This window comes from Littorina saxatilis, linkage group LG17 (genome assembly GCF_037325665.1).
Source record: "Littorina saxatilis isolate snail1 linkage group LG17, US_GU_Lsax_2.0, whole genome shotgun sequence".
Classification (NCBI taxonomy): domain Eukaryota; kingdom Metazoa; phylum Mollusca; class Gastropoda; order Littorinimorpha; family Littorinidae; genus Littorina; species Littorina saxatilis.
Window position 1 is genome coordinate 49,727,976 of NC_090261.1, and position 18,437 is coordinate 49,746,412.

The window sequence follows — 18,437 nt, forward strand, 5'->3', positions numbered from 1 at the left end:
TACAGTGATCTTGTTGTACACTCTAATTTCTCATAACAGAACGTCTAAAGAGTCTGTTTAGGTACTTTTGCCTGAAATGTACTCTTGATTTGTTTTGTCTGCAACTAAAATACGCATGGCATGATGACGTATCACACAAAAGATTTCTGCTAGAAGGTCCAGTGTCAGTGATTCACTTTGCCGTGCAAAATGTTGAATATTGCACGGTTTGCGGCAAGGGCAACGCTTGTCGGTGCCTCAGAAACTATTCAAAGAACAACTGCTTGCTATTTTCATCGATCAAGTGTGAGTATACTGTATACGACCTTCAAGCGCACTCCGAACATCAGTTAGGCAAGGACGTACTGTTTCAGTGAGACATGGGATTCCCTGGGTCGACTAGTTTTGTCAAGCTGAAGGTGTTTTCCGAGCAGAGGAGACCCCCACAGTAATTCTAAAATTGCAAGTAGTTCTGTGTCATGAATATTTCCAGAAATTCTTTGTTGTTGATCATGCCATTACTTAGATTTACTCATCGCTGCATGTGTGTTTGTTTGCTGTGCGCGTCTATCACTCATGTTGGTCCTGTGTGTTGTCAACATGCAGTAAGTTGTCTATAAATGTACAGTCACAGTGGGAGCTGAGTCCCCCAGATATTGGAGAAGATAAATATTCCTTGTAAAGTCTGCAAAATTGAGTTTTGTTTTTTTAGTTGCTTTTGTTGTTGTTTTTTGAAAAGTAAAAATAATTCTGGTGGCAGGATGAAAAAAAATAGGGTATCTCTGGGAAACATTGCAATGAATAATTTCCTTGGCCTAAGCATTTAGGGGTTAACCTATCCACCTCTTCTGATTGTCCGCTTCGATGAGCCTCTTGCGGAGGCTTGTAGGCACATGAATGAGAATGCATCACTGATTTGAAAAAAAAAGAAAAAGGATATTGGTGTGCATGGAATTGGAAAGAAACCAAGACAATGATTTTTGATAGTGTCACATGCCTGTGTTTTGTCCTCCATGCATGAACTGTTTTGTTAATCAATCGCTTTTTATAAGCAAACACAGACAGATAACAAGCATAATATTTCCTGTCACAGATCATACAATCATCAGGAAGCAATCCAGGGCGATTTGAAGACAAGCCTGAATTTCCTGGCTCACGTTCTCAGTATGTGTCCAAACTGGAGTTCATTGAACCTGAGTCCCAGGAGGGTATTCCTGTGTACAGAGTTCTCAACAGAGAAGGCAACATCATTGAGGAATCTGAGGATCCAAAGGTAATTCAACTTTCATTATTTTTAGCCCACTGTCATTTCATGAGTTGCTCAGTGATTATTTAAATGGTAATTATGTTTGCTCAACAAATAGTGTCAGCTTGTTAAAAGACACACATTAGGGCATGCATGCATTAACACTAACAAGCATGCACACTTGACACTAACAAGCATGCACACACACACACACACACGCACACATACACACACACACACACACACACACACACACACACACACACACACACACACAGGGATTCACTTTTTCTTCTTCTTCTATATATACTGTTCAAAAAAAGAAACGCATAGTTGCTACTTGCCAAATTTGTTTTATTTTTCGAAAAAATTAACAGAAAATCCAATATTTAGATTATTTGTTTGAAATTTGGTATGGACACAGTTGAATGCACACACAGTTCATTTGCATCTTCAAATCAATCAGTCAATCAATACGATTGGGTGCCGAGGCTGTCAAGTCAGTAGGGGGTGTGACTGCCTTGAGCAGCAACAACTGCCCGGCACCTTCTGGGCATGGACTGGATCAGATGCCGGATATCTTGCTGTGGGATGGTGTCCCACTCCTCCTGAAGTGCCTGCAATAGATCGCGGTGATTTGCCGGCGCTTCTTCTCGCCTGCGCACACGTCTGTCCAATTCATCCCAGAGGTGTTCTATCGGGTTCATGTCTGGCGACATGGATGGCCAGGGAAGCACCTGGACATGGTGGTCGGTGAGGAACTGGGTGGTGAGTCGTGCTGTGTGCGGGCGAGCGTTGTCCTGCTGGAATATGGCATCCTGGTCAGCCAGAAGAGGAAGGGCGTGTGGGCGCAGAATTTCCTCCACGTATCGCTGGGCAGTTATGCGCCCTTGGACGTGCACCAGGGTGCTCCTTCCAGCGGTATTGATCGCCCCCCACACCATGACGCCTCCACCACCATGGACGGGTGCCTCATCCACACAGTTGGGCGCGTAACGTTCGTTTACTCTCCGGTAGACCCTCCTCCGACCATCATGTCGCTGGAGCAGGAAGTAGGACTCGTCGCTGAACCACACGTGTCTCCAGTGATTCCGGACGGTCCAGCGAAGGTGCTGGTTGCCCCACTGCACTCGGTTCTGGCGATGGCGGCGGGTGAGGACAGCTCCTCTGTGAGGTCTGCGAGCTCTCAAACCAGCTTCATGCAGGCGGTTCCGCACGGTCTGGTCCGATAATCGGTGTGGCCCGGGGAGAGCCTGGACAGAAGATGAGGCCGACAGGAAACGATTCCGGAGGTGGCGGAGCCGTATGAAACGGTCGTGAGCAGCAGTTGTCGCCCTTGGTCTTCCCGCTCGTGGCAAGTCAGCAACGGAGCCAGTGGCTTGAAACCTGACCCACAGTCTACTGATGGTACTCTGGGACACGTGGAAGTGCCTGGCGATTGCACTTTGACTTTGGCCTGCTTGTAAACGACCCAATGCAATTTGGCGGTCTTCTCTGCTCAATCGGGCCATCTTTCGTCGCTGAATTGTCGTCTGATTTCTTTGTGGCGAACAATCCGCTTTTATGGGTTTTGGAAGACATGGTGAGAGCTCAATATTCCCCAAGTTTCACGAGATTACACTGAAGCATGACGAGTGGTCATGCCAAATGAGCAATTTTGACATTGTAGCCACTGATAACGCATGCGTCACGTGCAGAGCTCACTTGTGGCAATGGACGAAAGGTCGACGACCAGATAAACATTTTCTGCAGTTTGGTGGATATCCTTGTAGCCATATAACTAAATCAACCAAATATTACAAGCTATGCGTTTCTTTTTTTGAACAGTATATTATTTTTATAATTGTCATTATTATTTTAACTGTTTGTCCTGCAGCTTCCCAAGGAGATAGTGACAAAGATGTACCGTGACATGACACTGTTGAACACAATGGACAAAGTGCTGTACGAGTCACAGCGACAGGGGCGAATCTCTTTCTACATGACAAACTATGGCGAGGAGGGAACGCACATGGGCTCCGCTGCTGCCCTTGATCCAAGTGACCTTGTCTACGGCCAATACAGAGAAGCTGGTGAGATTGGCTAAGAAAATGATAAACAGTCAAACATGCCCGGATAAAGACCCCTTGGTTATGACCACCTACCCATTACAACCAGTACATAGGATCCCAGACGGATTTTTTTCCCCAGTTGAATTCACCTTTCCATAACAACCACTTTTGTCCCTTGGTGGTTGTTATAGATAGGCTTGACTGTATGGGCATTTAAGCCCCCCGCGGGTTTGGGGGAAGAATTTACCTGATGCTCCCCAGCATGTCGTAAGAGGCGACTAACGGATTCTGTTTCTCCTTTTACCCTTGTTAAGTGTTTCTTGTATAGAATATAGTCAATGTTTGTAAAGATTTTAGTCAAGCAGTATGTAAGAAATGTTAAGTCCTTTGTACTGGAAACTTGCATTCTCCTAGTAAGGTAATATATTGTACTACGTTGCAAGCCCCTGGAGCAATTTTTTTATTAGTGCTTTTGTGAACAAGAAACAATTAACAAGTGGCTCTATCCCATCACCCCCCTTCCCTCCGTCGCGATATAACCTTGAACGGTTGAAAACGACGTTAAACACCAAATAAAGAAAGAAAGAAAGAATGTGCATTTAAACCCATTTTGAATTAGTTGTTGTTGAACATCCTGTCAAGGGCAGTGATTTGTTATGATGCACAGTTGTTTGATGTTGCCCTTTTGCTGTTGAAAGTAATGTCATTGAAGGGAGTGGTTCCTAGAAAAAGATGAATATACACTGTTTCTTACAACTTGGATTAATGCTCATTGAAGAACTTTTACATTTTTCTTAGATAATCCCCCCCTCCTTTTTACATTTAGTCAAGTTTTGACTAAATGTTTTAACATAGACGGGGAATCGAGACGAGGGGGGTTGTGGTGTATGTGTGTGTGTGTGTGCGTGTGTGTGTGTGTGTGTGTGTGTGTGTGTGTGTGTGTGTGTGTGTGTGTGTGTGTGTGTAGAGCGATTCAGACAAACCTACTGGACCGATTTTAATAAAACTTCACGAAAGTTCCTGAGTACGATATCCCCAGACGTTTTTTTCATATTTTCGATAACTGTCTTTGATAACATCATATCCGGCTTTTAGTGAAAGTTGAGGCAGCACTGTCATGCCCTCATTTGTTGACCAAATTGATTAACATTCTGATCAAGCAATCTCCGACAAAGGCCGGACTTTGGTATTGCAGGCTTAAACATTAATTAATGAGTTTGGTCATTAAACATCTGAAAATTGTAATCAAAATTATTTTTTTATAAAACGATCCAAAAATAATTTCATCTTACTCTTCGTCATTTCCTGATTCCAAAAACATATAAATATGTTAAAGTCGGATTAAAAACAAGCTCTGAAAATAAAAAATTGGAAAATTATGATTACAGTCAAATTTCCTAAATCGATTTGAAAACAATTTCATCTTATTACTTATCGATTCCTGATTCCAAAAACATATAGATATGTTATGTTTGGATTAAAAACAAGCTCAGAAATTTAAAAAGAATAGAGGTACAGAAAAGAGTTCTATCCCGCTCAGTGCAACCACTACCGTGCTATACAGGCTTGTTGATTTCACTGCCTTTTCCACGAGCGGGTATACGGTCTTGGTGAAAAAATGCAGTGTGTTCTGTTTCATTCTGTGAGTTCGACTGCTTGACTAAATGTTGTATTTTCGCCTTGTTGTTGTTGTTGTTGTTGTTGTTGTTGTTGTTGTTGTTGTTGTTGTTGTTGTTGTTGTTGTTGTTGTTGTTGTTGCTGTTGTTGTTGTTGTTGTTGTTGTTGTTGTTGTTAACTGAAAGGCTTCCGCCTATATGATCAGCTAAAAAGGATTGTTGTTAACTGAAAGGCTTCCACCTATAATGATCAGCTAAAAAGGACAAATATACTGGGACAATATAAGATGTTTGGTGGCTTGTTGACAGACCAGCTTTTTTGTTGGTCCAAGGGGACCATATCGTCTTTTGTTTCATCTTTATCGACCAAGGCCGAAGGCCGCGGTTGATAAATATGAGACAAAAGGCGATATGCTCCCCGAGGACCAACAACAAAATGCTGGTCTGACGACAAGCCACCAAACATCGTTTTTGTCATCATTTTGGTTGTGCAACAAAATGCACAATAACCCACAGGGAGACGAATTATTAGAATCCAACTCCGGGCCACAAAGCATCGTCACAGTAGCTCGAGATAACACATCAACCTTGTATGTGACGTCAAACGTAGCTTGTTGACGCTTTTCTTCCAGTCTGAAATGTACAGAGCTGCGATCATACTTGTGAGTTCAGTAAGTGTTGAGCATATTTCTTTTCTTTTTAAGTGTTTATGACTTTTTGTTGTGGATTTTGCAATTACAGAGATAAGTTGCAAATTGACCATGAGTCGCCGCGGTAATTATCAACATTGATTGGGTCTTTGAGAGTGAATGCTTACAATCGTCCTCGGAAACACAAATCCAAAGCCGCGATGGTTTCACACATCAAACAATCAGCCTGATTGGCTTTTACTTTGACAATCCACGTTTCACCTGAAAGCTCAAACCCATTCACCACCTCGATTTATTGCATGGGGAACATGAGATTTATTTCCCAGGTGTTTGTGAATGAAAACTCGTGAAAATGATGACAAATTTTATTATTCTTTCTCTTTTTAACGTTATTCAATATTTTCCTTTCAATTGCATGCGTTTTAGATTAACGTGAAGTTGTATTGTGCAGGTGTACTGTTGTGGCGAGGGTTCAGCCTGGATCAGTTCATGAATCAGTGCTATGGAAATGCCCATGACCTTGGTAAGGGCAGACAGATGCCTGTGCACTACGGTTCCAAGGACTTGAACTTCGTCACCATCTCTTCCCCATTGGCCACACAGATGCCACAAGGTAGAAGTCACCTCTTTTATTCTCCCTTGTACATTCAAGATAAAATATTAATTGGTGAAAAATTAAAGTTGTTGTTGGGAGGACAGAGGGATGCAAATGGTCTTAACGATTTTGGTGTGTCTGACATGCTTTTGATCCTCTTTTCTCAAATTCTGTCTTCATAAAGAGTGCAAATTAACCCCTGTTGAAACAAACATTTTGATAACAGTACGCATGACTTCTTTGATGCCCTAATGTCTTCATGTTGTCTATGCTGTGTTTTACCGTGCACCTACAAACCCCAAAACCATGTTGAAGTAAAGATTTTTACAGGATCTCAAAATAGTATTATGTACATCTTGAAACCATCCTGTTTTTTTGTGTGGTATTGTTAGAACATAAAGGGTAGCGGAAGTAGCCTATGCCTTTAGAGAAGAAATCTGTATGTAATGTGTGCGGGTTTGTATAATGTGTGTGTCTAATAATTTAAAAAAGTGCTTGTGATTAAAATATAATTGTTTCTGTATTGTTATAACAGCGGCAGGATCAGCCTATGCCTTCAAACTTCAGAAGAAGGACAATGTGGTGATATGTTACTTTGGGGAGGGGGCAGCCTCTGAGGGAGACGCCCATGCTGCTCTCAACTTTGCTGCTGTGCTGGACTGTCCTATTATCTTCTTTTGGTGAGTTAATAAATTGCTCTTATACTTTGTCTAAAAATATGCATGTCAATTTTGCGTTTACCATACAACCATACTCAGTGATCGCGCTAGGTATTTTTCAAACCGGTATGACGTCATGAGCTGGCCACAAGGCTCTCACGAAAATCGGTAAGCTTGCCAAGGCAACCAGTAAAAGACAAACAATGACTTACAATACATGAAATCAATATCAGTGACTGATATGCGGACGTTTTTTCTCCCCCCCCCCCTCCCCCACAAAGCAACTGTCGCACAACTTGACAGTCTTCTTCTTCTTCTTGGCGTTCGCAGAGGTTACACAATCAGTCCAGCACTGGTGATAAATGTTGTCGTTTTCTCCAACTCCTGTCGACTGCCGTATAGTTTGGTCTGCAAGGGAGTTGGTGACGGCCACACTTCTTTTCGTTCCTCATCTAGTAAGGGACATCGCTGTAAGATGTGTTCCGCTGTTTGGTCCTCTTGACCGCAGGCACAGGTTGGTGATGGCGCCAGCTTGAACTTTCGGTTCATGTGAGCATTGAGCCTGTTGTGGCCAGTACGCAGCCTGATGAGGTTGACTTGCTGCTCTCTGGACATTGTGTGGTAGTCATCTCTGTTTGTCCTTGGCCTCATCAATGCCTTGATGATTGTCTTCTGCTCACTAAAGCTGACACTGTTTTCAGGTTGGTCTTCCACGGCTCCTTCTTTTGCCAGCTCATCTGCCCTTTCATTTCCTGGTATCCCACAGTGTGCTGGTATCCACTGGAGGACAACTCTTCTGGTTTGTCTGACCATCTGTAATGCTTTGGCCAGCTGTGGGAGTTTGTCGTTCTCTAGGGCCTGAAGGACTGAAAGGGCGTCCGAGAGGAAGACAACTTGGTAGCAAGGGTCTGCGGAGTCCTGAACGAAGGAGGCGGCCTGCATGAGAGCTTCTGCTTCTGCTTTATAGTTTGTGCAGTGTTTGCCAGTGGCAACGCTGGATGTAGCTGTATGTCCCCCAGGGAACTGGATGAGAATGCCTGCACCTCCATTGAGCACGGCGTTAGTTGCTGATCCATCGGTGTATACATGGATCCACGCCTCTTTTGGGTACTGTTCGTCGATCAGGGCTAAGGTGAGTGCCTGTCGAGCTGTGTCATTCTGATCTTCTCCTGAGGTAACATGTGGAACACTGGTGCAGATCTGGATGCCTGGTTTCTCTGTTGCCTTGGGGGTTTCCTCTTCTTCTTGAGTCAGAGGTAGAGTGTTCTGTGGAAGGACTTCCCTGTACTGTCGAGAAAGTCTCTTGCTCTCGTGTACAAAACTGCTCCGTTTAAGCCGGTTCTTGGTGAGGTTGCTCAGTCTGTGCTTCATGGGGTGGTCGGGTAGGCACTTGAGCTTCTCGGCCTGTACCATAGTCTTGGCTTCTCTTCTCTGAGAGAGGGGTTGGATGGTGGTAAGCTTCTCCATTTCCTTGATGGGCGTGGATTTCATTGCACCGGTGATGAGTCGGAGGGCCTGGTTTTGCACACGGTCAAGGGTCTGCAGGTTTGTCTTGGCTGAGGTTAACCACGCTGTGGAGCCGTACTCGAGGTGGGGTCTGATTGTTCCCTGGTATACTGTCTTCAGTATCTTCTCGTTCGCTCCCCAGGTGGTACCTGCCAGCTTCCTGAGTATGGCTAGCTTGCGCCGGGCCTTCGTTTCTGCCTGTACAATGTGTGGTTTCCAGGTCTGCCGTCTATCAAAGGTGACACCAAGGTACGTTGCTTCTTCATCCTCTCTCAGAGGAGTTCCACCAAGCCTAATGGTTCCGGCTTTCTGCTTTGGCGACAGTGTGAATAGGGTGGTGGAGGATTTCTCCTTGTTGATGGAGACGCACCAATCTTCTGCCCATGCGTTCAGCCTATCTGCCGCTTGCTGCATTCTGTAGGTGGCAGTACTTGCATGCTCCTCCTTGCACCAGATCACAAGGTCGTCTGCGTAGAGAGCAGCTTTGATCCCCTTGGGCATCTCAGACACCAGATCGTCGATGAAGAGAAGGAAGAGTGTGGGGGAGAGGACTCCGCCCTGAGGGACGCCATGACGAAGGAGGAACTTCTTGCTTTTGGTCTGGTCGACGTTAACTCTTGCCCTGCGATTATAGAGGTAAGAGCGAATCCACTGGTACATGTTGCTGGACACGCCTTTCCTCAGCAGTTTTACAAGGAGTCCATCTTTCCAAACCTTGTCAAAGGCCTTCTGAAGATCTATCCAGGTGACGAAGACCAGCTTCTGTTCCTGAAAGGCATCTTCAACTTCTTGCGCCAGGTAAGTGACCTGATCTTCAGTGCTGCGGAACTGTCGGAATCCAGCTTGTTCAGGGGCGAGGAGGTTCCTGGATTCCAGGTACCACCTGAGGCGCTCGTTCACAATTCTCTCCAGGGTCTTCACAACACAGCTGGTGAGGCTGATTGGGCGATAGCTGGTGGCCTTCTTTGGATCCTTCCCTTTTTTTAAGATGGGGATCATGATCGCTTCTCGCCAGAGTTGTGGTAGCGATCCTTCTTGCCAGCTGCTGTTGAAGACCTCGAGTAGCTTGTTCTCTGCTGCACTACCAAGGTGGGTTAGCATCTCGTTGGTGATGCCGTCTGGGCCAGGGGACTTCTTCGCCTTTGACTTTTTCAGAGCTGAGTGCAGCTCGTGGAGTGTGAGTGGTTGACTCATGGCGTCCACTGTCGACTGTCTGGCAGGTCTCTCTCTTTTCTCTCTTCTTGCTTCTCTCTGTTTCTCGGGGCTAACATGGAGGTTGCTCTCAGCTGCATAGCTTTCAGCAAATTGGTTGGCAGCATGCTTTCCAGTTAGCACCTTCCCGTTCTCTTCTAATGTGATCTTTCCTCTGCTGGTGTTCTCATCATTCAACTGCTTGGTGAGCCTCCAGAGCTTTCTGCCATCCTTCTCAAGGTTCAGAGAGCTTGTTTTCTCTTGCCAGCTTCTCCGTCTTGCCTGTAGCTTCTTTTTGAGAAATTTGGCTTTGGCTTCCTGGAGGCGGATGTTGTTGTTTTGTGACGGGTTGACTTCTGCTTCCCTTCTGGCGTCTGCCAGATCATCATCCAGTTCCTGCAATTCATTGCTCCAGTAGGGCTTATAGTCTCTCCTGGCACCCCTGGGAATGGACTCACGCGCTGCTCTGAGGATGCTCATATTGAAGTCCTTCGCCACCATATTGATGTCTCGACCCTCGACTCTGATGTCTTTGGTGAGTTCGCTGGTGCGGTGTCTAAAGAGGAACCAGTTCGCTCTTTTGTAGTTCCACCGTGGGAAGGAAGCTTCAGTGCAGGACTCCATGCCCAGGGTCAAAAAGACTGGCCGATGGTCACTTCCACCTAGCTGTTCTCCGACCTCTCTGCTGGTTAGCTGGTGCATGTCTTCCGTGCAGAAGGCTAGGTCAGGAGTTGATGTAGTGTGCCATCTTCTGGAGTAGAATGTAGGGCAGTCAAAGGGACTGTTCAAAAGGATGAGACCTTTGTCGTCCTGCCAGTTCTCCACCTCTTCTCCTCTCCGATCCAGGTGGTCATATCCCCAACTCTGTGAATGACTATTGAAGTCACCCACCACAATGAAGTTGGAGGCCTTTGCGGGGATCGTGTCAAGGGCGAGGTGTCTATCATTGGGGCAGTAGAAGTTGACAAGATGGAATTCTGATGTCTTCGTCTGGATTCGAATCACCTGATATTCGGAGTCCTCCATGTGCGTTTCTATCAAACAGGCATTGATGTTGTTCCTGATGAGGGTCAGGATTCCTCCTTTGCTTCGGTCTGTTCTGTCGGACCTAAGGCATTGGTAGCCTCTCACTTTGAAGGACTTTTGGGGTGTCAGGTGCGTCTCCTGAATACAGCAGATGTTGATGTTCTTCTCATGCAGGATATGCTCCAACTCTGTCTTCTTGTTCAGGATACTTTCTGCGTTCCAGTGCATGACCTGAAAAGGTCGCTGCTGACTGGGTTTCTTCCTGGTTGTGGTGGTGCCAGTCACTTTCCTCCCGCGTCCCCTGGCGTGACAAGACGGACGGGAGGGACCTCCAGTAGTTGGGGCTGGGTCCCTTTGAGGCATGGGACCCGACGCTGCTCCACCCTGGGGGGTCCTCAATGGGCGAGCGCCATTTCCATCTGTGCTGGTTGATTGTGTCATCATTTGCGTAAGTGCGTGTACCCGTGGTTTGTTAGAATGCGCCGTGCGGCCCGGGTCCTCCGTCTTCAGCATTCGGGGTTTTCTGTCGGGGTTACCTCACCCTTAGCTCATGGCCCGTACGTCCTACCCTGAGAGCACAGGGGGGAGGATTTTCCGGGATCCCACCCGGAGCCAGTTTGGTCCGCGGCCGCAAGCGGCTGATCTCCATATCTGAAGACCGTTCCCCTATCCGCCACCCGGGGACGCGCTGGGTTGGGGGTGGTCGCCCCACTGAAAATCCCACACTGGGTTAAGAAAGATCAGCCTGTCCCAGAACTTGACAGTGACACATCAGCAGCCGCTGAGAGAGAGAGAGAGAGAGAGAGAGAGAGAGAGAGACTTCCGAAATAAAATAGGAAAGCAAATAGTAATCACGCCACTGGAAGACTTACTCACTAGTTACTTACTGTTACAGTTTCACTTTCGCCTAGTCTTTGTTGTCAAAAAGTTTTCACGCGCAGAGCCAACAGCATTTCTATGACTTAGCGATTTTGAATGGTCTTCGAGAGATGAATGTTGAAAATTTCGACAACCTCTTGTGTAACCATTTTTTGGACGTGTTTTTTTTTGCAGTCTTCACAAAACATGAGAAAGTTCTCCCCCTCCCCCTCTGTCCGCAACCACAGAAACTCTTTGCACCATTTTTCCTGAAATCGTTTGACAGTGGAAGATGCCGATGTTGGTTTCTTTGCCGCCGCTTGAGACTCGGGCTCTGCAGATGTACTAGGCCGTGAAGTACTTTCACTTTCAGTTCCTTCATTCAAAGGCCTTTTCTCACCTCTTGGGGGTAGAAAAGACAGTAAAGATCGTTGCTTCTTCATCGCAATCGACTCGCCTCACAATAATCAACTGTATCAATGTAGACAAAGATCTAAGCTGGTGTGAGTACGTGATTTCCCGGTATGATGCTATGTCGGCTATAGTTAGACGCCGTCCCTTATAACATAAACTGAAAGATTTTACGATGGACCGGGAACCGAAAGAAATGGCGCGAAAAGTATGATGTCTGATTTTTGACGTCATGTTTGACACCTTGACATCAAGTGTCATCAATGGAGACATAATCGCAACATTGTAGCGCTGTCACAACAAGCCATCCAAATCTCTCTCTCTCTCTCTCTCTCTCTCTCTCTCTCTCTCTCTCTCTGTGTCTCTCTCTCTCTCTCGTACTGATTTTTGTAATTACTACTTTTTTTTTTACCGGTCAAACCAATTAACAATCGGTACGTCTGACCGACATCCACTTTTTTTTCCGGTATTGGCGAATCTTAACCGGTAAAATACCGGAAATTACCGGTAAACGCGATCCCTGCATACTTCTGCATATAAATCTGTACCTGCTGATGCATTTTTATTATGAACTGTCACTTTTTTTGAAGCAGTAGGAACGCATCTTTGAAGATTTATTTACTAATTATTACTCGAGTGTCGAGGCAACATGTATGTACAATTATTTAATTATATGAAGTCTTATATCGCGCGCGTATCTCCAGACTCGGACTCAAGGCGCAGGGATCTATTTATGCCGTGTGAGATAGAATTTTTTACACAATACATCACGCATTCACATCGACCAGCAGATCGCAGCCATTTCGGCGCATATCCTACTTTTCACGGCGTATTATTCCAAGTCACACGGGTATTTTGGTGGACATTTTTTATCTATGCCTATACAATTTTGCCAGGAAAGACCCTTTTGTCAATCGTGGGATCTTTAACGTGCACACCCCAATGTAGTGTACACGAAGGGACCTCGGTTTTTTGTCTCATCCGAAAGACTAGCACTTGAACCCAATGATAATGATAATGATTTAATGATAATCACTTGAGAATTGACTGCATCTATATACATTTCTGTTGTCTCTTACTTGTCTGTGTAACAGTCAAACCATTCACTTGTTTCAGCCGTAACAATGGGTATGCAATCTCCACACCAACCAAAGACCAGTACAGAGGAGATGGCATTGGTGAGTATCTATGCCAATTTTCTTTTTGTTCTATCCCTTGATACATATACCTGACAAATCAGAAAATAAATGGTCAAACCTGTCTAGTTCTTGGCTCTTCTTGATTTGTTAGTTTGCTTTCTTAATGGATCTGTTAGTATTAAAGTTAACCATGTTTGGATTTTTTGTACATTTCAAGGTTTCCTGTTATGTTAATTTGAAATCTAAGAGGGACATGTTTGTAAAATCAAACTGTATTCATTGTTGTGGTTTGATCAGAGATCAACATTGCAGGGACAGAGAGAAAGGATAGAAAATGACACTAATTTTAAATTTTGGTAAATTTACTACATGAATTGTGTATTTTACAGCTTCCAGAGGTCCAGGGTATGGAATTTCCACAATACGTGTTGACGGCAATGACCCTTTTGCTGTGTACAACGCGACAAAAGCTGCCCGCAAGACTTGCCTGTCTCAAAACAGACCTGTCCTTATTGAGGCCATGACTTACAGGTGGGTATACTAAAAATTTCATGATAGGAAATTCACTGTCAAGGCACATTTTTAGTACATTTAAATACCAGTTTCATAGAGAGATACATTTGCAGTACTAATTATAGATCTGGTGAATAGCATCAATGTAATTTGAGGCCGTACTGATCGATACAGCCGTACCTCTCTTGTAAGACTTTCCCCAAATCTGAAAAAATAGGACTTGTAAAGGAGGGAGTCTGAAAATAGTTACATTTGCAAATTTCATATAAAAAAATCCTGTGAAACAAGGTCCAAAAACATAGATGGTCAGAGAACTCTTCAGGGGTTTTCATGTCAATGTTGTTTTATGGCACATGTTTGAGCGATAAGGTGAACTTTTTATCATTAAGATGACCGGTCACACTCTTTTCTAACGGAGTAAAAAAAGGGCAAAGGGGGAGAAGATTATTAATACAGATCGGAGTACAGTCGAACCACCTTTTAAGGCTCCTCCTCTTTCAAAACCATGCTTTCGCATACTGTTCTCTTCACATCCTCTGTAAATTTACCCCAATTTCAAGATGCCCTTCTTAATGATTTTTTTCATTTTTTGGGGCGGTATGAAAAGAAAGGCTCCACTGTTTAAGAACACAACCACTACTTGTGTTGTAGAATTGGACACCACAGCACATCAGACGACAGCTCTGCATACCGGTCAGTGGATGAGGTCAGCTACTGGGACCGACAGGACAACCCCATCACACGGCTCCGACACTTTATGGTCAACCAGGGATGGTGGGACGAAGAGGCTGAGAAAGAGTGGATGCTGGATGCTAGGAAAAGGGTAGGATGATCTCGTCTGTCTGTCTTTGTAGGAGAAGAAACCTGAAAGTATTAAGAATAGTGCCCCAATCCTGTCTGAATTTTTCAAGTTTGTGCTCTGCAGGGAGTTTGGCCCTCGTTTGTTCCCTGCCCTTGATCTGGAAAAAAATGTACACAAATTAATATTGTCCTACTGTTGCATATTGTACAGTTTCTCCTCAGATGTATATATTGTAAACAAAATTCTCAATCAGGTGATGAAGGCATTTGCGGAGGCGGAACCAAGGAAGAGGCCGAGCCCAGAGGAGCTGTTCAATGATGTGTATGATGAGCTTCCCCCAATGCTTCAGCAGCAGATGAAGGAGATGAAGGAACACGTCATGCAACACAAAGAACACTACCCTCTGGAGCAGTATGAGAAGATGACGTAAAGACTCAAGCACATATCCTCCCAACACCCCACCCCACCCCACTGAACACAGATGTGCATGCATGTGCATTGAGTGTAAAAGCTCTTCTCCACATGAATGTATTAAAAGACACTCTTATTGATACACACATCATTGTACAAAGTTCAGCTTTAGGCAGACTTATGTCTATGAATTCCACTTACAGCATCTAAAGATACCAAGTAGTTGAGAATGATATCAACTTCAAGTCAATCTGGCATTTTGTATATATAAGTTACAGTAGAAATGAGAATCCATTGAGATTCCGAATCGCACTAGTGGAGATTGGAATTCCAGTTTGCACTAGGGCAAACTAGAATTCTCATCTCCACTGGATATTTGTTAGTGAAGATTGGAATTCCAGTTTGCCCTAGTGCAAACGGGAATCCAGTTTCAGTGGAGATGGGAATTCCAGTTTTTACTAGGGGAAATAGGAATGGGGGGAAATGATGTGTTCAAAGGTTTATCATTGTTCTTAAAACCATTTCATCTCGAGTCACTCATGACTTTAAGGCTTACTCATTTCAGGTATTGAAATGCAGAAATAAAAATAAATATTATTGAATTGATATAATCGAACAACACAGAGTAATTGCGCACAATAAGTTTTTTTTTTCAATATCATTAAATCATATCACAAAGTTAAAAGTTTATATAAGATGAAGCATGAGATAAAGAGAGAGACAGAGAGGGGGAGAGAGAGATGGCCTGACAGTATTATTGTATTGTATTGTATTGTATTGTAAAACCACGACTACTGAACGTTCACTCAGTCGTCTATCTGTCTGGCCTTCTCACTTCTTTCGTGAACTCTTAGTCCTAAAGAAAGAGTGAACACTAGTCTTCTCCACTCGGTTAGAAATGTTGACTTGCTGCAGTTTGTTTTCTGCTAAACTGACTCAGAGAGTGGATCATGGAGAAAAAGGAGAAATTTTATATTCTTTTAGAGCAGCATCTTGAATCTTTGGATACAAACAAAAAAGATGCATTTTGTATAACTCAAGAAAAGTACAAGATTGAAGCGTGTCTGCTTTCTCTCTCTCTCTCTCTCTCATTCTCTCTCTCTCTCTCTTTATCTCATGCTTCATCTTATATAAACTTTTAACTTTGTGATATGATTTAATGATATTGATAAAAAAAAACTTATTGTGCGCAATTACTCTGTGTTGTTCGATTATATCAATTCAATAATATTTATTTTTATTTGTAGCAATTTTTTGATTAGTGCTTTTGTGAACAAGAAACAATTAACAAGTGGCTCTATCCCATCTCCCCCCCTTTCCCCGTCGCGATATAACCTTCGTGGTTGAAAACAACGCTAAACACCAAATAAAGAAAAGAAAGAATTTTTATTTCTGCATTTCAATACCTGAAATGAGTAAGCCTTAAAGTCATGAGTGACTCAAGATTAAATGGTTTTAACAACAATTATAAACCTTTGAACACATTATTTCCCCCAATTCCTATTTCCCCTTGTGAAAACTGGAATTCCCATATCCACTGAAACTGGATTCCTGTTTGTACTAGGGCAAACTGGAATTCCAATCTTCAGTAACAAATATCCAGTGGAGATGAGAATTCTAGTTTGCCCTAGTGCAAACTGGAATTCCAATCTCCACTAGTGCGATTCGGAATCCCACTGGATTCTCATTTCCACTGTGACATATATATGCCTCAGTCGTGTCACAATTTTCTCCTTTATCCAAAGCTAAGTGTGCTGCTTGTAGTCACTAAAGCACAAGGATTTTTCATATATTTTATTTTCATCATTACCTCAGGTGTGACTCTGAACAGAAACAATTAGCTACTGGTTGGTTTCTGTTCCCTACGACTCGTGAGGGATTGATATTATTAAAGATGTCTTAAGAATGATAATTGTAATGGTTGTGAAAGCAATTCACAGATCTGTGAGAATGAGACAGATACATTGTGTTCAAGAAGCACAATCATACCCATTACTGTGTGTGTGCAAAATATTTGAATAAATAATTTAAACCAAGAAACACTGTCCGTTTTAAAAAGAAACTAGAGTTAAAACTTTTAGAGAATTAATCTTACAGAACCATACTCAAATTGACCTAGAAACTGCTACTTCCCTTCTGAAGCCAGCAGCAGTTGCCAGTCTTATCAAAAGAGAGAGGACATAAGCTATTCCCTTCAAAACCCCAAACATTAGTTTAATACTGTGTGAAAAGACTCCCGCCTATGCTCCTTTAGATCTGTGGACAAGACTCGTCTTCTAACCCACTTTGTTGGTGAAGAAAAACATCCTCCTCCTTGCAGCAGTTCTAAACAGAAGAAATAAGCCAGTATTTGCTGTGAAATGTTAGTTTGGTTCTTGAGCAAGACTCAAGAGTATTTTGGATACAGCTGAAAGTAAAGTAGTTTCACAGCTGAATGTAAAGTAGTATCTATGAGATTCAGAGGCACACTGTGTTCTTTTGTCACCCTGGTTTTGGTTAATAAATGTCTCATGTATGTCTGACTGAAAATCAGCAGTAGCCATACAAACACAAAAACAACACGTTATGAGATAAATGTTAGGTTTTGTACCAAGTATGTTTGTTCATTACTCAGAGTCTAGACAGTTGATGGGGTTGTAGAAATGTTTAAGGCTTTACATTGAAGCTAGTCTTGATCGTGTTTTTGAGCATTCCTACCAATGCTTTTGGTTTTACATTAATTTCAAAACTATTTAAGCGAATATAACCAGTGTGAGGTTGTATGTATGTGTCTGATCTTGTAGCTTTCTGTGTGTACGTGTGTCCAAAATACAGGAAGCAAAGTTTAGGTATGTTACCAAGAGAGATGTTGATATGTATGTACAAAAAAGTATTTTATCGTGTGATGATATTGTTTGGGTGTGTGTGTGCCATACTCAATATTCTCAGTTTTGATATTCTATCAGGTTGTTGACAGCAGCATGTTCAAGAGACCAAGAGATGTATTGTTTGTGTTGAAATGTTACAAAAAGAAAAGCATTGTGGTTGATGTAAATTGTAATGACAGCACAAATCTCATTAAAGTTTGCAGTTTGAAATGCATTGTTTCATAGTTAAATCTCAACTTCTGAACTCTTAGGTGAATAAACAAATTCAACCAGTGAATGGTTGGTTTTTCTCTGTACATGTGTATGTGTGTGTCCCTCATGTAAGGTATGACAAAGTGCACAACACAAGCAACACGTATTAATTTGCATTACCTGTGTTTATGATGTGTGTGTGAGCTTGTGGCTAAACGACAGTTATGGTACACATGTACTTTTGCGCATCCGTGTGAACTCGTGGTACCTCTGTGCTATCGAGGATTCAAACCTGTACTATCGGGGATCCACTAAGGTTTCCGAGACTGTGTTTTGTCTATTGAAATGGTCTGGCGGAAGAGCCGATCCTTTAATTTGCATTGGTAAAATGATCGCTTTTCGGTACCCGACACCCCTCGGAGTTGAATTTGTTTTAACCTTGTGACGTAGGCACGCGGGATGTTGTGGGTTGGGGCATTTACTTTTCGCTGGTGCTTCGAACAGAACAGACGTGTCCAGTGAGCGGTCGCGTGGCAGGTTTGCTACGAGCAGAAAGGGAACAGTAATGTGACTTTTCTGAGACGGGTATGTTATTCATATGCTATTCTTTTTATATAATGGGGGTAAAACAGCGTTAAAGTATGCGGGTTGTGACCTGCTTTGGGAGGATTTATTTGAATGTTCAAGTAGATTGTTTTGTGAGGTGAATGTTCGGGAAAACTTTT

General features: G+C 43.3%; 1 protein-coding gene and 1 long non-coding RNA gene across 2 annotated transcripts in view; one reads left to right on the forward strand and one right to left on the reverse strand.

Moving 5' to 3' along the window:
* LOC138953818 (uncharacterized) overlaps positions 1–18,437 on the reverse strand; it is a 455,396-nt gene that overhangs the window by 114,566 nt on the left and 322,393 nt on the right. The window lies entirely within an intron of this gene.
* LOC138953722 (2-oxoisovalerate dehydrogenase subunit alpha, mitochondrial-like) lies at positions 117–15,109 on the forward strand. The gene is made up of 9 exons (XM_070325612.1): positions 117–285; positions 1,073–1,252; positions 3,102–3,297; positions 5,994–6,155; positions 6,673–6,817; positions 12,905–12,966; positions 13,317–13,458; positions 14,092–14,263; positions 14,496–15,109. Exons 1-9 carry the CDS (start codon positions 190–192, stop codon positions 14,670–14,672), a joined length of 1,332 nt encoding a protein of 443 aa, XP_070181713.1. The 5' UTR covers positions 117–189; the 3' UTR covers positions 14,673–15,109.

Coding starts and splice junctions, on each gene's coding strand:
- LOC138953722 (XM_070325612.1), top strand. CDS start 190: ATGTTGAATATTGCACGGTTTGCGGCAAGGGCAACGCTTGTCGGTGCC. Junction 3,298..5,993: donor CGGCCAATACAGAGAAGCTG/GTGAGATTGGCT, acceptor TGTATTGTGCAG/GTGTACTGTTGTGGCGAGGG. Junction 6,156..6,672: donor GGCCACACAGATGCCACAAG/GTAGAAGTCACC, acceptor TTGTTATAACAG/CGGCAGGATCAGCCTATGCC.